General features: G+C 40.2%; 1 protein-coding gene across 3 annotated transcripts in view; it reads left to right on the top strand.

Annotated features, from left to right (window-relative positions):
- Positions 1-12,693, top strand: part of RNF128 (ring finger protein 128) — a 123,762-nt gene extending 111,069 nt beyond the window's left edge. The window contains exons 5-7 of one of the 3 annotated variants that reach the window (XM_051968803.1): positions 2,117-2,213; positions 2,735-2,915; positions 11,240-12,693. In XM_051968803.1, the coding sequence (XP_051824763.1) occupies positions 2,117-2,213; positions 2,735-2,915; positions 11,240-11,373 (412 nt within the window). In that variant the 3' untranslated portion in view covers positions 11,374-12,693. Of the gene's footprint in view, positions 1-2,116; positions 2,214-2,734; positions 2,920-11,239 lie in introns of all 3 variants that reach the window. The other 2 variants (XM_051968804.1, XM_051968805.1) reach the window with 2 other exon arrangements.
- Positions 12,694-13,546: the final 853 nt, after the last annotated feature.

Raw genomic sequence — 13,546 nt, 5'->3', positions numbered from 1 at the left:
GGACTCTACATCTACTGAAAGGGTGGATGAGTGGGGGAAGAAGAAGAAAGGGTACTTATATAAAATACAGCACCAGAGCAGCATGCTAGTTAACAAAAACTACAACGTGAGTACCCTTCAGTTGGAGAATTACTGGGGGAAAACCAAGCAATTCTATGATATACAAATGGAACAGAATATTTTTATGCAGTAAGAAATGGCAAATATGAGAAATTCTGATTTGTGGGATTAGTTGGATAAGCCAATGTGTAGTAAAGTAAGCAGAATTATAACTATATACACAATGACTACAGTAATGGACAGGAAAAGATCACTAAAGGGAAGTTGGACTCTGAGTAAGTAAAAGGTCAATCAAAGCTTAGCAGAGAATCAGATTGAAGATTGCCTCCTCTTGGCAGAGAGGCAGGGTCAGAACGTAGTCAAGTGTGTCAGGGCTTACTTTTTTGGCTTTATTACAAGGGAGGGTTCAATTTGGGGGAAGGTAAGGTGTTGATCCTTACTTACCCACCCAAGTATCTGTGATACCAAAAAAAAGTCATCAATAAAATAATGTTTTGTTTTTAATGAAACATAAGGGGATTTTTAAAGAAAAAGAATAATTGGAATTGGGGAAAAAAACTTTTATCAAGGCTTTCAGGAAATATAAATATTCAAAACATTGTGTTTCTCTATTCTTTAAATGTAAATATGTTGAATTTTTTCATGTTACTATATTTGTCATCACTTTTATATAGTTTCATTCACCTAAGAGTGCCATGTTTAACAAAAGTCAAAATCAGGGTCTCTGGTTAGTTTGCCCCTCTCTTCCAGTTATAATTCTGTCATTTAAAAAAATATTTCTTTAACCCAGGAGTTATTAGTCTTTTTTTGTGTCTTGTACTCCTTTGGCAGCCATGGGGAAACCTAAGGGTCCCTTATTAAAATGATGATTTTAAATACATAAGATACAGCAGATTGAAAAGAAGACTAAATATATTGAAATACTACTATCTATCTATATTATAAATAATATTTTATTTTTTCCTATTACATGTAAAGACAGTTTTCAGCATTCATTTATATATATTAAAGTTCACAGACCCCAAGTTAGCCGAACTTTTCTACCTTGGCAAATATGCTAATAATCAGAAAAAAATTCTAAGTACAAATGTCAATATGATCATATATCACACTCTCAGGTTTGCAAAGCACTTTACAAATATTCTCTTATTTGACCCTCACAATAACCTGTGAGGTAGGTGCTGCTGTTATCCTGTTTTACAGATGAGGAAACTGAGGCAGACAGGTGAAGTGAGTTGGCCAAGCTCACACAGCCAGAGGCAGGATCTGGATGACAGTCTTCATGACTGCAGACCCAGCAATCTGTCCACTATGGTGGCATCTAGCCACTTCTATAAATGTTAGTTTTTATTATTCATATAATGTACACTGAACTGACTTGGCATTATGAAGGAAAGAGGGCACAATTTTAGCTTACTTTTCTGAATATGATTAGAAAAGCAAGCTAAAATAAACAGTTGCCAAAAACATAGGCCCTTAAAGGTTTTATCATCTAAGAGGTGTGATGATGCTCTACTTTACAACTAGGGAATGTTGGGCCCAGTTACCTTGAACAAAATAACTCAGGGTTACTCTTTTGGCTTCGTTGGGGCTGAACAACTCTTTGTGAAACTACAACAAAGAGATTTTTATTGCAGAATTCAGAAGAAATTTCCCTAGTTTACATGTACTTCTTTCTTTTTTTTCTTTTTCTTTTTTTTCTGAGGCAATTGGGCTTAAGTGACTTGCCCAGGGTCACACAGCTAGGAAGTAAGTATCAAGTATCTGAGATCAGATTTGAACTCAGATCCTCCTGACTTCAGAGTTGGCACTCTACCCACTGTGCCACCTAGCTACCCCCACGTGTACCTCTCCATAGATAATAATGCAATGACAGATCACATTCTTGCATTAGAGATTTTATATAAAATGAGAAATGGCTGGGGGAAGGAGGAAACTACACAGCAATGGAAAATTCTAATGAAAATTTGGATATTTAGTGACAGATAAAGACAAGGTACTTTTGAGTTTGGGCAAATGGCAATTCAATGATGAGATATTTCTTTTTATCATGTAGCCATCTTTTCCACAAGACCTGTATTGACCCTTGGCTCTTGGAACACCGAACTTGCCCCATGTGCAAATGTGATATCCTTAAAGCTCTGGGGGTTGAGGTAAGTGAATCTTCTATTCTGCATGCCAAGGAAGTGAAGGTATTTGCCACAAATGTACTTGGACTGCGAAGAAAATACTGTCTTTATTCTTTACCTGTTTTGAGTATTAGATTTAGACTGTTTATCTTCGAGCAAACGTAAAAATCTTGAAAGCATAAAGAAAAAAAATCCCTGCTCACTTTTTCTCTTCCCTCCCTCAGGGAACATGCGGTTTAGTGAAAATGTGTAGCATTTTCTTGGTGACCTGAGAGGGTGGTGGCAGCCGAGTAGGTGGGCACCCAGCTTGCAGAAAGATCTGAAACGGGGTTCTAACCATTACTCTCTCACTAGCCAGCTTGGCTAATTTACCATCCAATCCAATTTTATGTCTTCTTTCTTCCCCTCTGTGGACTCAATTTTCCGGTTGATTATAGTGTCTTTAGAAGTCTGTCATTCAAAGAATAAAGAAAAGATAATGATGATCATTTGCACACAACTACATGAAGTCTAATTTTTTTTTAATGTTTGCATGCTCTCTGAAGGCTGATGTAGAAGCGGGAACTGTGTCGTTCCAAACCGCTGGATCCAACCCTAACATCAATGGATCACCAGAATCTTATTCCCCTCATGAAGAGGATAGCCACAGCGAGACAGCCTCTTCTGGGTATGCTTCGGTCCAAGGTGCAGATGAGCCACCCATGGAGGAGCGTGCTCAGTCCCAGAGCAAGTATTAATTCGGGTTCCTTCTCAAGCATCAGAGAACCCCCTTCCCCCAAAGCTACTTACTCACTTTTTACTGCATATGCTGCCCACTAACCCCTGCTTTATGGGCGCATGCCAAAATTTTTTTTATTAGAGAGTGAGCCTAATGTAAAACACCCACTTCCAGCCATCTCTACACACACACACACACACACACACACACACACACACACACACACACAACTTTCACACATACACACTTTCCCACATTCACACACAAACACACACAGACACCCCTCCAATCTAGAAATATATAAATTAATTGGAAGACAATTGAAAGATCAGTCTTTCCGCCATCACTGCCATAACTTGGGTTTATTTCCATGGTGATAAATTAGGCTTTCACAGTACTCTCTCCCTAATTTGGACCTTCCAAAAAAAATCTGTGGAAATAAGGATTATTATCTCCTTTTATCTCATCTCATCTTATCTCATCTCTAGATGAGACAACAGCGGCCCAGGGAAGCTAAGTGCCTTGCTCTTGGTCCGACAGCTCCTCGGTGGCAGTCTCGAACCCTGGTCTTTTGACTCTTAAGTAAAATGTTGTTTCTCTTGCATTGAAATGCCAAAGGAATTATTTATTATGAGGTTGCTCTATATGAGAAGACCTGCCTTTTGATGTGTTTAAATGTTGGTTTACAGGTCATTAGCTGTGTGCAAGAGAAACTTGTACAGAGAAACTTCAACATTAATTTACAGGCATTTACTAAGCAGCTATTAGGTGCCAGGCACTGTGTTTGATGCTGGAGATACAAAGATGAAATCAGACGCAGTCCATGCTCTCAGTTAATCGAGCGGGGAATACTTATTAAGTGCCTCCTATGTGTCGAGCACTATGTTTGATGCTGAGAGTACAAAGATGAAATCAGATCCAGTCCATGATCAGTCAACAAGCATTTATTAAGTACCTACTACGTTCCGGGCATTGTACTAGGTGTTGGGGATGCAAGTACAATGAATGTAATCATTCCTACTCTCAAAACTTATACCTTAATAGGCGGGCACAGCGACATGTTCTAAAGTGCCGAGTCTCAAACAAGCTGGCCCTTCATTGGGCCTCTACTAAAAGCCTGACCAACTCAAGAAGACCTGCTGGAGGTAGAATTCTGCTGTCAGAACCTTCAGGAGGCCAAGCCCACCTTGACACCACAATAATGGATTGTGTAGGTTTTACCGAAAGCCTCCATTTATTCAAATTAACCTGGTTGTCTCTTGGAATTCGGAGACAAAATAGCTAAAAACCATCAGCCCTCCCACTAATAGAAATCTTTGGCCCTCCTTTGGCTTCTAAGGGCCATGGAGAAATTGGCTTGGAATCTATTGAGATTTTCTTTGGAAATACTGTCATGGGAGAGAGTGCATTTCTACTCCATCTAACTCTGTCCCAACACTAGGAAAGTTTTGGTGATTGCTCTGGAGAATTCTAATAAAAGAAGTGGTGTTTTCCACCAAAGGAAATTGCACATCCCCGAAGATTGTTTGACTTCCCGAAAACTTGGGAGCATGGCTGACATAAAAAAGAGGACACAGAGAAACGAAATTGGTCAAGGCTGGGCGATTCCATTGATTGCTATTTTATAAGCTCAAAATACTATTTAATCAATCTCTATATATTTTTAAAATACGTTTTCACTGAAATTATGAGAGGGGATGGGAATGTCTGTGACTGGACCTGTGATTTCATTGGCATACAAACGTATGATGAGGTAACTCCTTTTACCAGTGCAGGTTGGTGCTCTATGGGCAATTTACAGTCTTGGAGATTTTCCAGGACACTGAGTAAACTTGTCCAGAGTCACTTGAACACGTGTTCTCCAAACTCTGAGATTATCTCTCTATCTATTATGCCATCTTGTCTCTCACTGAAATTCTAACTGAGATTTTTTTTTCCAGCGGATGGTAATGAATTGTTTTGCCTCCACTACTTTCATCATTGTTATTTAATTTTGACTGTCTTATAGAGAAGATCAGATTTACATGAAGGAGATGCAGAGAGCAAAGGAGTGGGGAGGAAGATCTGTTTGGTGCAGATCTGGTATAAACAATTGCTGGACTTCTGAATCTCCAGTTTGGGGGCCTGGCATCTAATCTACTCCTATTGTGGTCATCCAGTTTGTGGAATTTGCTTTCCATATGTTATTGGGCTCATGGATGGTCATTCAACAAGTAGTTGCCCTGCTGTGAGCCATAGGATTTGGCCTCGAGAGAATACAGAAAAAAATGGCACGGCCTTTGACTTTGGAAAGTTGCAGTCTAGGCAGAAAAGCATTTGCAAAATAAGAGAAGAACAAAACCAAAACCAAAAGATCACACCCATTGCTACTGAGGTAATATGGAAGAGGGAAGCAAGACACAGTGTGATATGCCCTGTTTTGGGGGACACTAGATTTCAAGGAGAGCCAGATAGGATCCTATGGCTAGAGTAGAGCGATGAGCCACTCATAAGAATATGATTCTGAAAATAGGGAGTTAGTTATAGAGGGAATTGTCTAAATGCACAGGGGACTCCCTGGCCAAATTTTGAGTTTGAAAAGGCTGTATCCAAATTTGGAAACAAGGGTGGGTACAGAAGATGAAAGGTAAAGGTAAAGGCCTGGTGCCTGTAAGAACTGTGTCAAAAGTAGTCGAGCTCAGAATGATCTCAACTGCAGGAAATGCTTAAGATGAGACTTTAAAGCCCTCAGGGAAAAAAGAAGAGAATTACCATTGTGTTAGGACCTCTGCTAAGGGAGCGAGATGATGGCAAGGTGATGGCAGAGAGAAATCAAAACTGCCCAAATCTGGTCTTACTTCTATTTTTTTGACCAAGAATACTCAGACTAGACTTGACAGAACAAGATGGCGCATCCTGGGTTAAGACCCAGGTAGTGAGAGAGTACCCAGTTGCCATGGATGAGTTCAAATCACAAGGTCCAGATAGACTACATCAGGTTATTGATTTGGACTTGGAAGGAACCCTAGAGGTCATCTAGGTCTTCAATTTAGAGATGAGGAAACTGAAGCCAAGAGATGTGTAGTGACATGATCAAGATCACAAGGATGGCACAAGTAGGGTTTGAACCCAGGACTTTGGCTCTGAATCTAGCACTGCCCAAAATACTGAAAGAACTGGTTGATATGATCTGTTGTCTGAGGTCCTGGGTTCAGTGATCTTTGAAAGAGCATGGAGAACCAAAGAGGTACTATAGGACTGGAAAACAAATGCCTCAGTCTTCAGAAGAAAGGTAAGAGCCCAGGGAGATTGACTTTGGTTCCTGACAAAGTTCTAGAACGTATTTAAGAAATGGTTTTTGAATGTCTAGAAAAAGAAAATTGTGATCATGGAGAGTCAAGATGGCTTTATCCAGAACAGGTCTTGCAAGACTAACCATATTTCCTTTTTTAACAGGGTTACTATAAGACTGGAAAGTCAGTGGAATGCTATGGACCAAGGGTTTCTTAACTTTTGGGGGTCCCAGACCCCTTTACCAAGCCTTTGCATCCCTTTTTCAAATCAAGTTTTAAAATGCCTAGAATAAAATACAAAGATTTGCCAAGAAAACCAATTATACTGAAATACAGTCATCAAATTGTAATTAAAAAAAACAAAACTACGAGTTCATGAACCCCAAGTTAGGAACCCCTGCTGTCAACTTCATTTACCTAGATTTTAGCAAAGTGTTTCATTATGATCTCATGAACACAAAGGATGGAGCGTAGAAGAAAAATTCTGTACTCTATATTTTAGCCAGAGACAATTTATGTCACGTGTCTGTCTTCTTGGAGGCAGCTCCCTTTTTGGAAGATTTCCTCTTGCTAATTGGAATGCTCTCTGACCCAAGCAGTGGCCACTTATGTTTTATAGTCATGAAAGAAAACATAAAATTATACCCTAACAAAAGTATTTAGTTTAGAGAGGTTTTTGTCCCCCCAACCAATTATTTTAACAACTCTCTCAATCTGGTCAAAGGTATAGAAAGTGACGCCTCTCTTAGTTGCAATAAAGCAGGAGCCATTCCCACTCCTAGTTGGGCCCCAAGACTAATAAGATTCATTTCAGGGAAAGTCTTCTATTCCAGAAAGACTAATCGGGTCTTTGAGGTGAGTCCAAGGATCCAGGACACTGTCATCCTATTTTTTTTAACAAATATTTTATAACATAACTAAGATCTGGCTAGTATATGCTTCCCATAGAATACAGGTTGGCTCAACCTAAAGAGTAGTTACGTTGACTTGATATTGACTTGGAGTTGAACTCTTGAGTAGAGTATCCCAAGATCTGGACTCAAGCCCTAGTTCTTTAGTATTTTTATTAATGACTTAGATGAAAGGCTAGATCAAAGTCAGAATCCAAAATGATCTTGACAGGAAATTGAATGAGATGAAATGTCTTCATCTTGGATTTAAAAAACAAAACAATTTTATGAGCACAATATACAGATAGCAGAATGATATTTTTAAGCACAAATCTGCCCATGTCATATCCTTATCCTGCAAATTCCCATGATGCTCTGTTGCCACGAATAAAAAATACTTAGTCTGTCATTTTGTTTTTAAAAAGCCCTTTGCAACCTGGCCCCGAACTCTTTTCCAACCTTGCTATATTGCTCCCCTTCACTCCCCACTTCCCATGAACTAGCCAAATTAGCCTTCTTTCTGTTCCTCACTCCAGACATTCTGTCTCCCATCTCCATGCTTTGCAATGACCATTATCCATGCTTGTAATACACAACCACACAGTCTCCTCACTCACTGTCGCCTTCCAGAATCTTCTAGGCCTTCAAGACCCAGTTCATACACCACCCTCTACCTGAACCTTTTCCTGATCCCTCCCAACTGCTGTTCCTCACCCTCCCCTAAATCCCTTGAATTTATTTTGCATATATTCATTCTGTTTATATTTACATATGTGTGTGTGTGTGTGTGTGTGTGTGTGTGTTGTTTCCTCTTCTAGAATGAAAGCTCCAAAGGGGGCAGGGATTGTTTCATTTTTTTAATGTGTATCTCCAGCGCTTAGCACAGTGTCTAACACATAGTAGACCTTAATAAATGTTTGTTGATTGATCTGAGGTCAAAGAAGGCATGGCTATACAGCCATTCCTCTGAGAAAGATCTGGAGGTTTAGTGTAATCATAAACCACAAGAAGAGGGATATGATTCAGGATGAGTGGAGGTAATTGGTAGTCTCACGGACTACATCTGGAACAGTAGGTTCAGTTCTAAGCCATCTCATTTTGAGAAGGGCATTGAGAATATGGAGAATGTCTTGAGTGGGGCAACCAAGATGGGAAAGGGCTTTGAGTTTGATGCCATATGCATCAGTTGGAGGAACTAGGACGATTTAACTCAGAAAAGAGGAGACTTATGATGGGGAGGGAGGGGGAGGATGAGAGGAACAATGGCTGACTTCAAGTATTTAGGTGAGAGTTGTTGAGGCAAATCTAGGCTAAACGGAAGAAAAAATTGCTAACAATTTAGAGCCGTCCAAAAGTGGAATGGGAAAGTCCCAAGTTCCATAGAATCTGAAATCTAGAGCTGGAAGGACCCCAGAAGTCAACTAGTTCAAAATCCTATTTTATAGAAGAGGTCCAGGGAGAGGAAGACACTTGTCTTAATAAGTAAATGAAGTAAAGAGAAATAAGTAAATAATAAGTGAATAGTCAATAAATAAGTCAAAATTTGAATTCAGGTCTTCAAATTTGGTGTTCTTTCTTCCATACTTTTATCACCAGAATTCTTTTTTTATTTTTTTTAAGTGCAGGTTAGACTAGATGATCTCTGAGTTTCCTTATATAGCCCCTGGGACATCATCTAAGTGCAGGTTTCTAGCTCTCCCAGGGTCAAAGTTCTTCAACTCCATGAGCTCCCACCCACTTATTTACCTCCAATAGTCTACTAGAGAACACAAGTAGTTCAATGCAAAGGCACATCATGAAATGGCACAGTGAGAAATATAGCATCGACACACCTCCCACAATACACATACGACCTCAGCGAGAAGGGCGGCATATGCGTGGAGGGGCTCAGCACTGGCAGAAGGGTAACGCAGATCTCTCATGCTTCAGGGCTGGTGATTCAATTCCAGGGGCTTCTGTTGGTCCTGCTTCTTACTGGTCTCTGCTGGATATGTAGCCTCTAATAAATATTCTTCTGCCTGGATTCTGCCAGCATGTGGCTGTGCTGCTTTTTTGCTTCTAGCTTCAGTTAGTTTTTTACGATAGACTTCTCTTTGCTGTGCTCTTTTAATTCAAAGCTAGGGGAAATATTTACATACAGACATACACACATACATATATTATATATATGTATATAATATAAATATATATATATATCTATAGACCTCTTTTAGTAAAGCAGCCAGTTGGGTCTTAAATCAGCAGAAGTTCTAAGGGAGAAAAAAAATTACCTTTCTTACCTTTTTTTCCTTTCCAGATCTCAGGTCCTGGTACCCAGCCCTTTAGAACAAAGAATGAGACAGTTCTAGCTAAGGAGCTATTGCCGTCAGGCTCAAGTATATCTTCAGATTAAATTTACCCTTGCTAAGGCTTTGTTGTAGCTGGTGTTTAGCATGTTGTGTTTTTCTTCATTTTCGTCTCTGGAGGCTAGGCTCTATCCCTGTTCTTTATCCACATAAGGGCTATTAACCTAATAATTAACAAACAAGCTCTGGGATTCCTGGCTGTCCAGCTTTCTAACTCCAAGCTCCCCTCCCCCATCAATCAACAAGCATTTATTTGTTATCATCTATTTATTGTCTCCCATGTAGATGTTTCATGGTACCCTCATGATGTGAAAAGAAAGCGAGGAAGGCCTCCAGCGTTGGGTGGACCCTTTGTGGCGAACTTTTGGGAGTACCTGGAAGAGTCTCTCGGGATGGGCAGGCATGGGTGGCTTGTGATCATGATGGGATCACAAGCTCCATTTGAATATGTAGATGAGTCGGAGGGAAAAAGGTCCCAAGAGACAAAATTAAGCCCTGGGGGCAATATCGTGGTCTCTTCCACCTGCCTTACCACCCTCCTAGCCCTTCAGATGTAGTTACGGCCAGCCAGGCCAGCAAAGACTTTGAGCTCACCCTTAAACTGTCACCTCTTAAGATTGGGATTCGGTGAGTAAGGGAATGATCAGAGTAAGGTAGATTATTCATGTAAAGCTTCTTAAAAGTGTTTCTTCTATTTGAACTTAGATCAGGAAAGGAGGAAAAAGGGAAAAAAGCCTTGATAGAGTATGGCATCAGATTGCCCAGAGCCAGTCTCTGGGATAAAATTCAAACTGGGCCTGGCGTCTAAAGACATCCTCAAATCTGATTGCCACCTACTTTTTCCAGTCTTATTTCTTATTATTCTTTATTCACTTTGGTACAGTCTCCAGTCAATTAAACCAATCAACAAGTATGATTAAGCACTTACTGTGTGCCAGGCTCTGTGCGAAGCACTTGGGATATGAAAAAAAAGGCAAAACTAGGGTCTCTGCCCTCAAGGATCTTATATTCTCACGGGTGAGACAAAATACAAATAATGACGTGCGTAGCGTGGAAATGGAGGGTATTCTCTGAGGGAAGGCTCTAGCAGTGGGGAGAACCAGTAATGGCCTCCTGTAGAAGGAGAGATTTGGGCTGGATTTTAAAGGAAGTCAAGGAAGTTAGGGGTCAAAGATGAGGAGGGAGAGCATTTCTGATATGGGGGATGATCAGTGCAAATCCCCCAGAGGTGGGGGATGGAATTTCACGTGTGAGGAGCAGCAAGTAGGCTGTTGTGGCTAGATCATGGCATCCATCCATGGAGGGGAAGAAAAGGTAGGAAGAGGTTAGGTTATGAAGTGCTTTAAATGCCCTGAAACTCCTAGCTGTTTCTCAGATATTTAGGCCACTCATCTCTTGGTACCTTCACACAAGTTTTATCTTAGGCCTGAATCCATTCTCTTCTCAGATATACCTTTTAGCATCCTTCAAGGCTCACCTCAGGTGCCACCGGGTCCTCCCAGATCCCTTTACCCCCCTTTACCCCACCCCTAGTTGTTAAGAAACTTTCCTCAGAAGACCTCTTTACTTGCCTCTGTGAGTGTTGGATGGACCTTCAGGTACCACGTTAGGTCTGGATACCACGTAAGGACTTTGAGGACATGGCCTCCAGGTACCATGTAAGGTCTTTGAGGGCATGGCCTGCTTCCTTTTTTGGTTCTATGCGCAATGCTTTGCTCAACCTTTGAGTTGAATTTGGGAAAAGGAAATACTTATTAACCTGTGGGGTATTTCTTGGCTGCTTCTAACTATGACATAGTCCTAAACTTTCCATTTCTTTTCAAAGATGATCATCTGCGTCTAGTCAACCACGACGCAAGTTCTGTGGCAGTGGATGTCCTTCCCCAGCTTGACAACCCCGCATTTGAAGCAGATGAGCCTTCTGTTCGTGAGGCTTCCATTCATCAAATTAAGTTCTGAAATGTATATCAGTGGAAAATTGGAATCTTTGGTTAAAGATAGAATTGCCAGCCAGAGTACATTTTGCTATTAATGACCTGGTTTAACGTAACAGCAGGGATACTGGAAATGTTAAGATTATTTAATAGATCATGCTTAAATGGCTCATAATATTTAACCTATTAAGCTATCTCATTTTCCACCAGCTCATGTTAACACTTCATAGGTAAGATTCCTCTCAACAGTTTGTGATGGAGACTTTTCGGCGTTCAGGAGAGCTTTGTTTTTGCATCGGTGACAATTTTCTTAGGGGAAAAGTTGGCGTTTAACTACGGAGCAGCTAAAATTACATAGCTCACGGTAGCCCCTTGCTTTAATTTTCAAAACGATCCATCGGAGACTAGAAAGACATCCGTTTTTCTCCAAATGATCCTATTGATCTGATCTTAAAATCATTACAAGCATTAGATAAATAACTATTTAATGAAATGCCTGCTTTGGCCACATTAAATTCATAGCCACGGAAATTGATTAACTTTCAAATTCGAGTTCAATCCCCATTTAGTAATTCCTGGTTCTCAAATGCAGGTTAAACAAAAATTCAAAAGCAAAATGTCTGTTATCAGATAGAGATGAACTCAGTGATAGAATCTGGAAGAATCTGGCATATTATTTACTAGTCAAAATCTTACTAAAAGTCTCCTCAGAAAAAAATCTAATCCAGTTTCACAAGCATTCAATTCACATGCTGTGTACCCATCCCAAACTTGACTTAGGAGATCTCTTAAAAGCACACTACATAAATTGGCACAAAATGTTAAATATGAATGTAGGAGAGTAAGACAGTCCAGCTGGTAGAATAATTTTAGTCCGCAAGAATGAGTCTACAAGATGGCTTGTGGAGAGAGTGATGCTTGGAGGTGGTGACATTGAATTTGACTTCACAGAGTTGCAAGATTGAAACCAAAATTCTTTAATGTAGCTATAAGCTTGTTAGATACATTTTCTTGGAGTTTGAGGGAGAATGGAGAGGATGCCAGGTGCCTTAATATAAAGTTTGCTTCATCCACCAAAGCTAACTAGTGAGACTTTAAAATGCACTTTATTTTTATTCTCTGTGGCTTAACTTTTATTTTAGAATGTTTCGCTTGTTTTTTAACCCCAGTACTGACGCTTGCAGAATTTCACCAACTAACGTATTTTGTTCGATGTGTTTGATATTAATGAAATCATCACATTCTAACTTGATATTGTGATTGAAGTACTGTAAATACATTCATGATTTGTATTCACTTTCTTGGATACTAATGTAAATAAGATAATAAAAGTCATAGCATATTACATGTTTGTGCCTTCATTGAAACAAGTAATCCTGTCATAAAATTCACATCGTATCGACCATTTGGAGTCGGAAGACCAGTCAGATCTCCCTATACATCACAAGATACGTGGGTGCCCGGAGATTTCAATTTCTATTGGAGATAATTAAAATGGAATCGTAGATCTAAATTTGCAAGAGACCTCAGAGGCCATCTGGTCCAACAATGGAGGAAACAGAGGCCCAGGATGGGGAATGACTTATGACAAGGTGACTTGGTAGAACAGGAATTCAAAACCAGATTATCTCACTCCAAACTTAGCATCCTAGGGAGTTCTGGGTATATGTTTGTGGCAAGAAACAAGAATCTCTAATGGGGGCATCTAGCTGGCACTGCAGTGGATGGAGCCCTGGAGTCGGGAGGACCTGAGTTCAAATCCAGCCTCGGACACTTAACACTTACTACTTGAGTGACACTGGACAAGTCACTTAATCCCAACTGCCTTCCCCTCCCCCCCAAAAAAAGAAGGAGAATTTCCTAAGGGGTTTTGTTAGGGGATTTACACCTTAAGAAACCACATTCCCCAAGAAAAGCTTGTACATCTCAGGAAATCATCCCACCCCAAAATCAGAAACATGAGTCCTTAAGAGCTGCCAGCACTTAAGAGTGGTGGGGAGAACAAAGAATCAGAGAGATCAGAGGTGGGGTAAGGGTGGGAACTCATTTCCATCTGACATTACTTCCCCACACATGAACTGCTATTTTTTAGAGTAAAGCACATAAGAAATTAGGACAGTGGGAATAAACCCTCCAGATTGTTACTGATAATTCTGAGGCGATAGTGATTTATTTTCCCTTCACAACTATTTCTGTGA

The sequence above is a fragment of the Antechinus flavipes genome, chromosome X, assembly GCF_016432865.1.
Source record: "Antechinus flavipes isolate AdamAnt ecotype Samford, QLD, Australia chromosome X, AdamAnt_v2, whole genome shotgun sequence".
Taxonomy (NCBI): domain Eukaryota; kingdom Metazoa; phylum Chordata; class Mammalia; order Dasyuromorphia; family Dasyuridae; genus Antechinus; species Antechinus flavipes.
The sequence above is the reverse complement of the archived record's forward strand: the minus strand, read 5'-3'. Positions and strand labels throughout refer to the sequence as shown.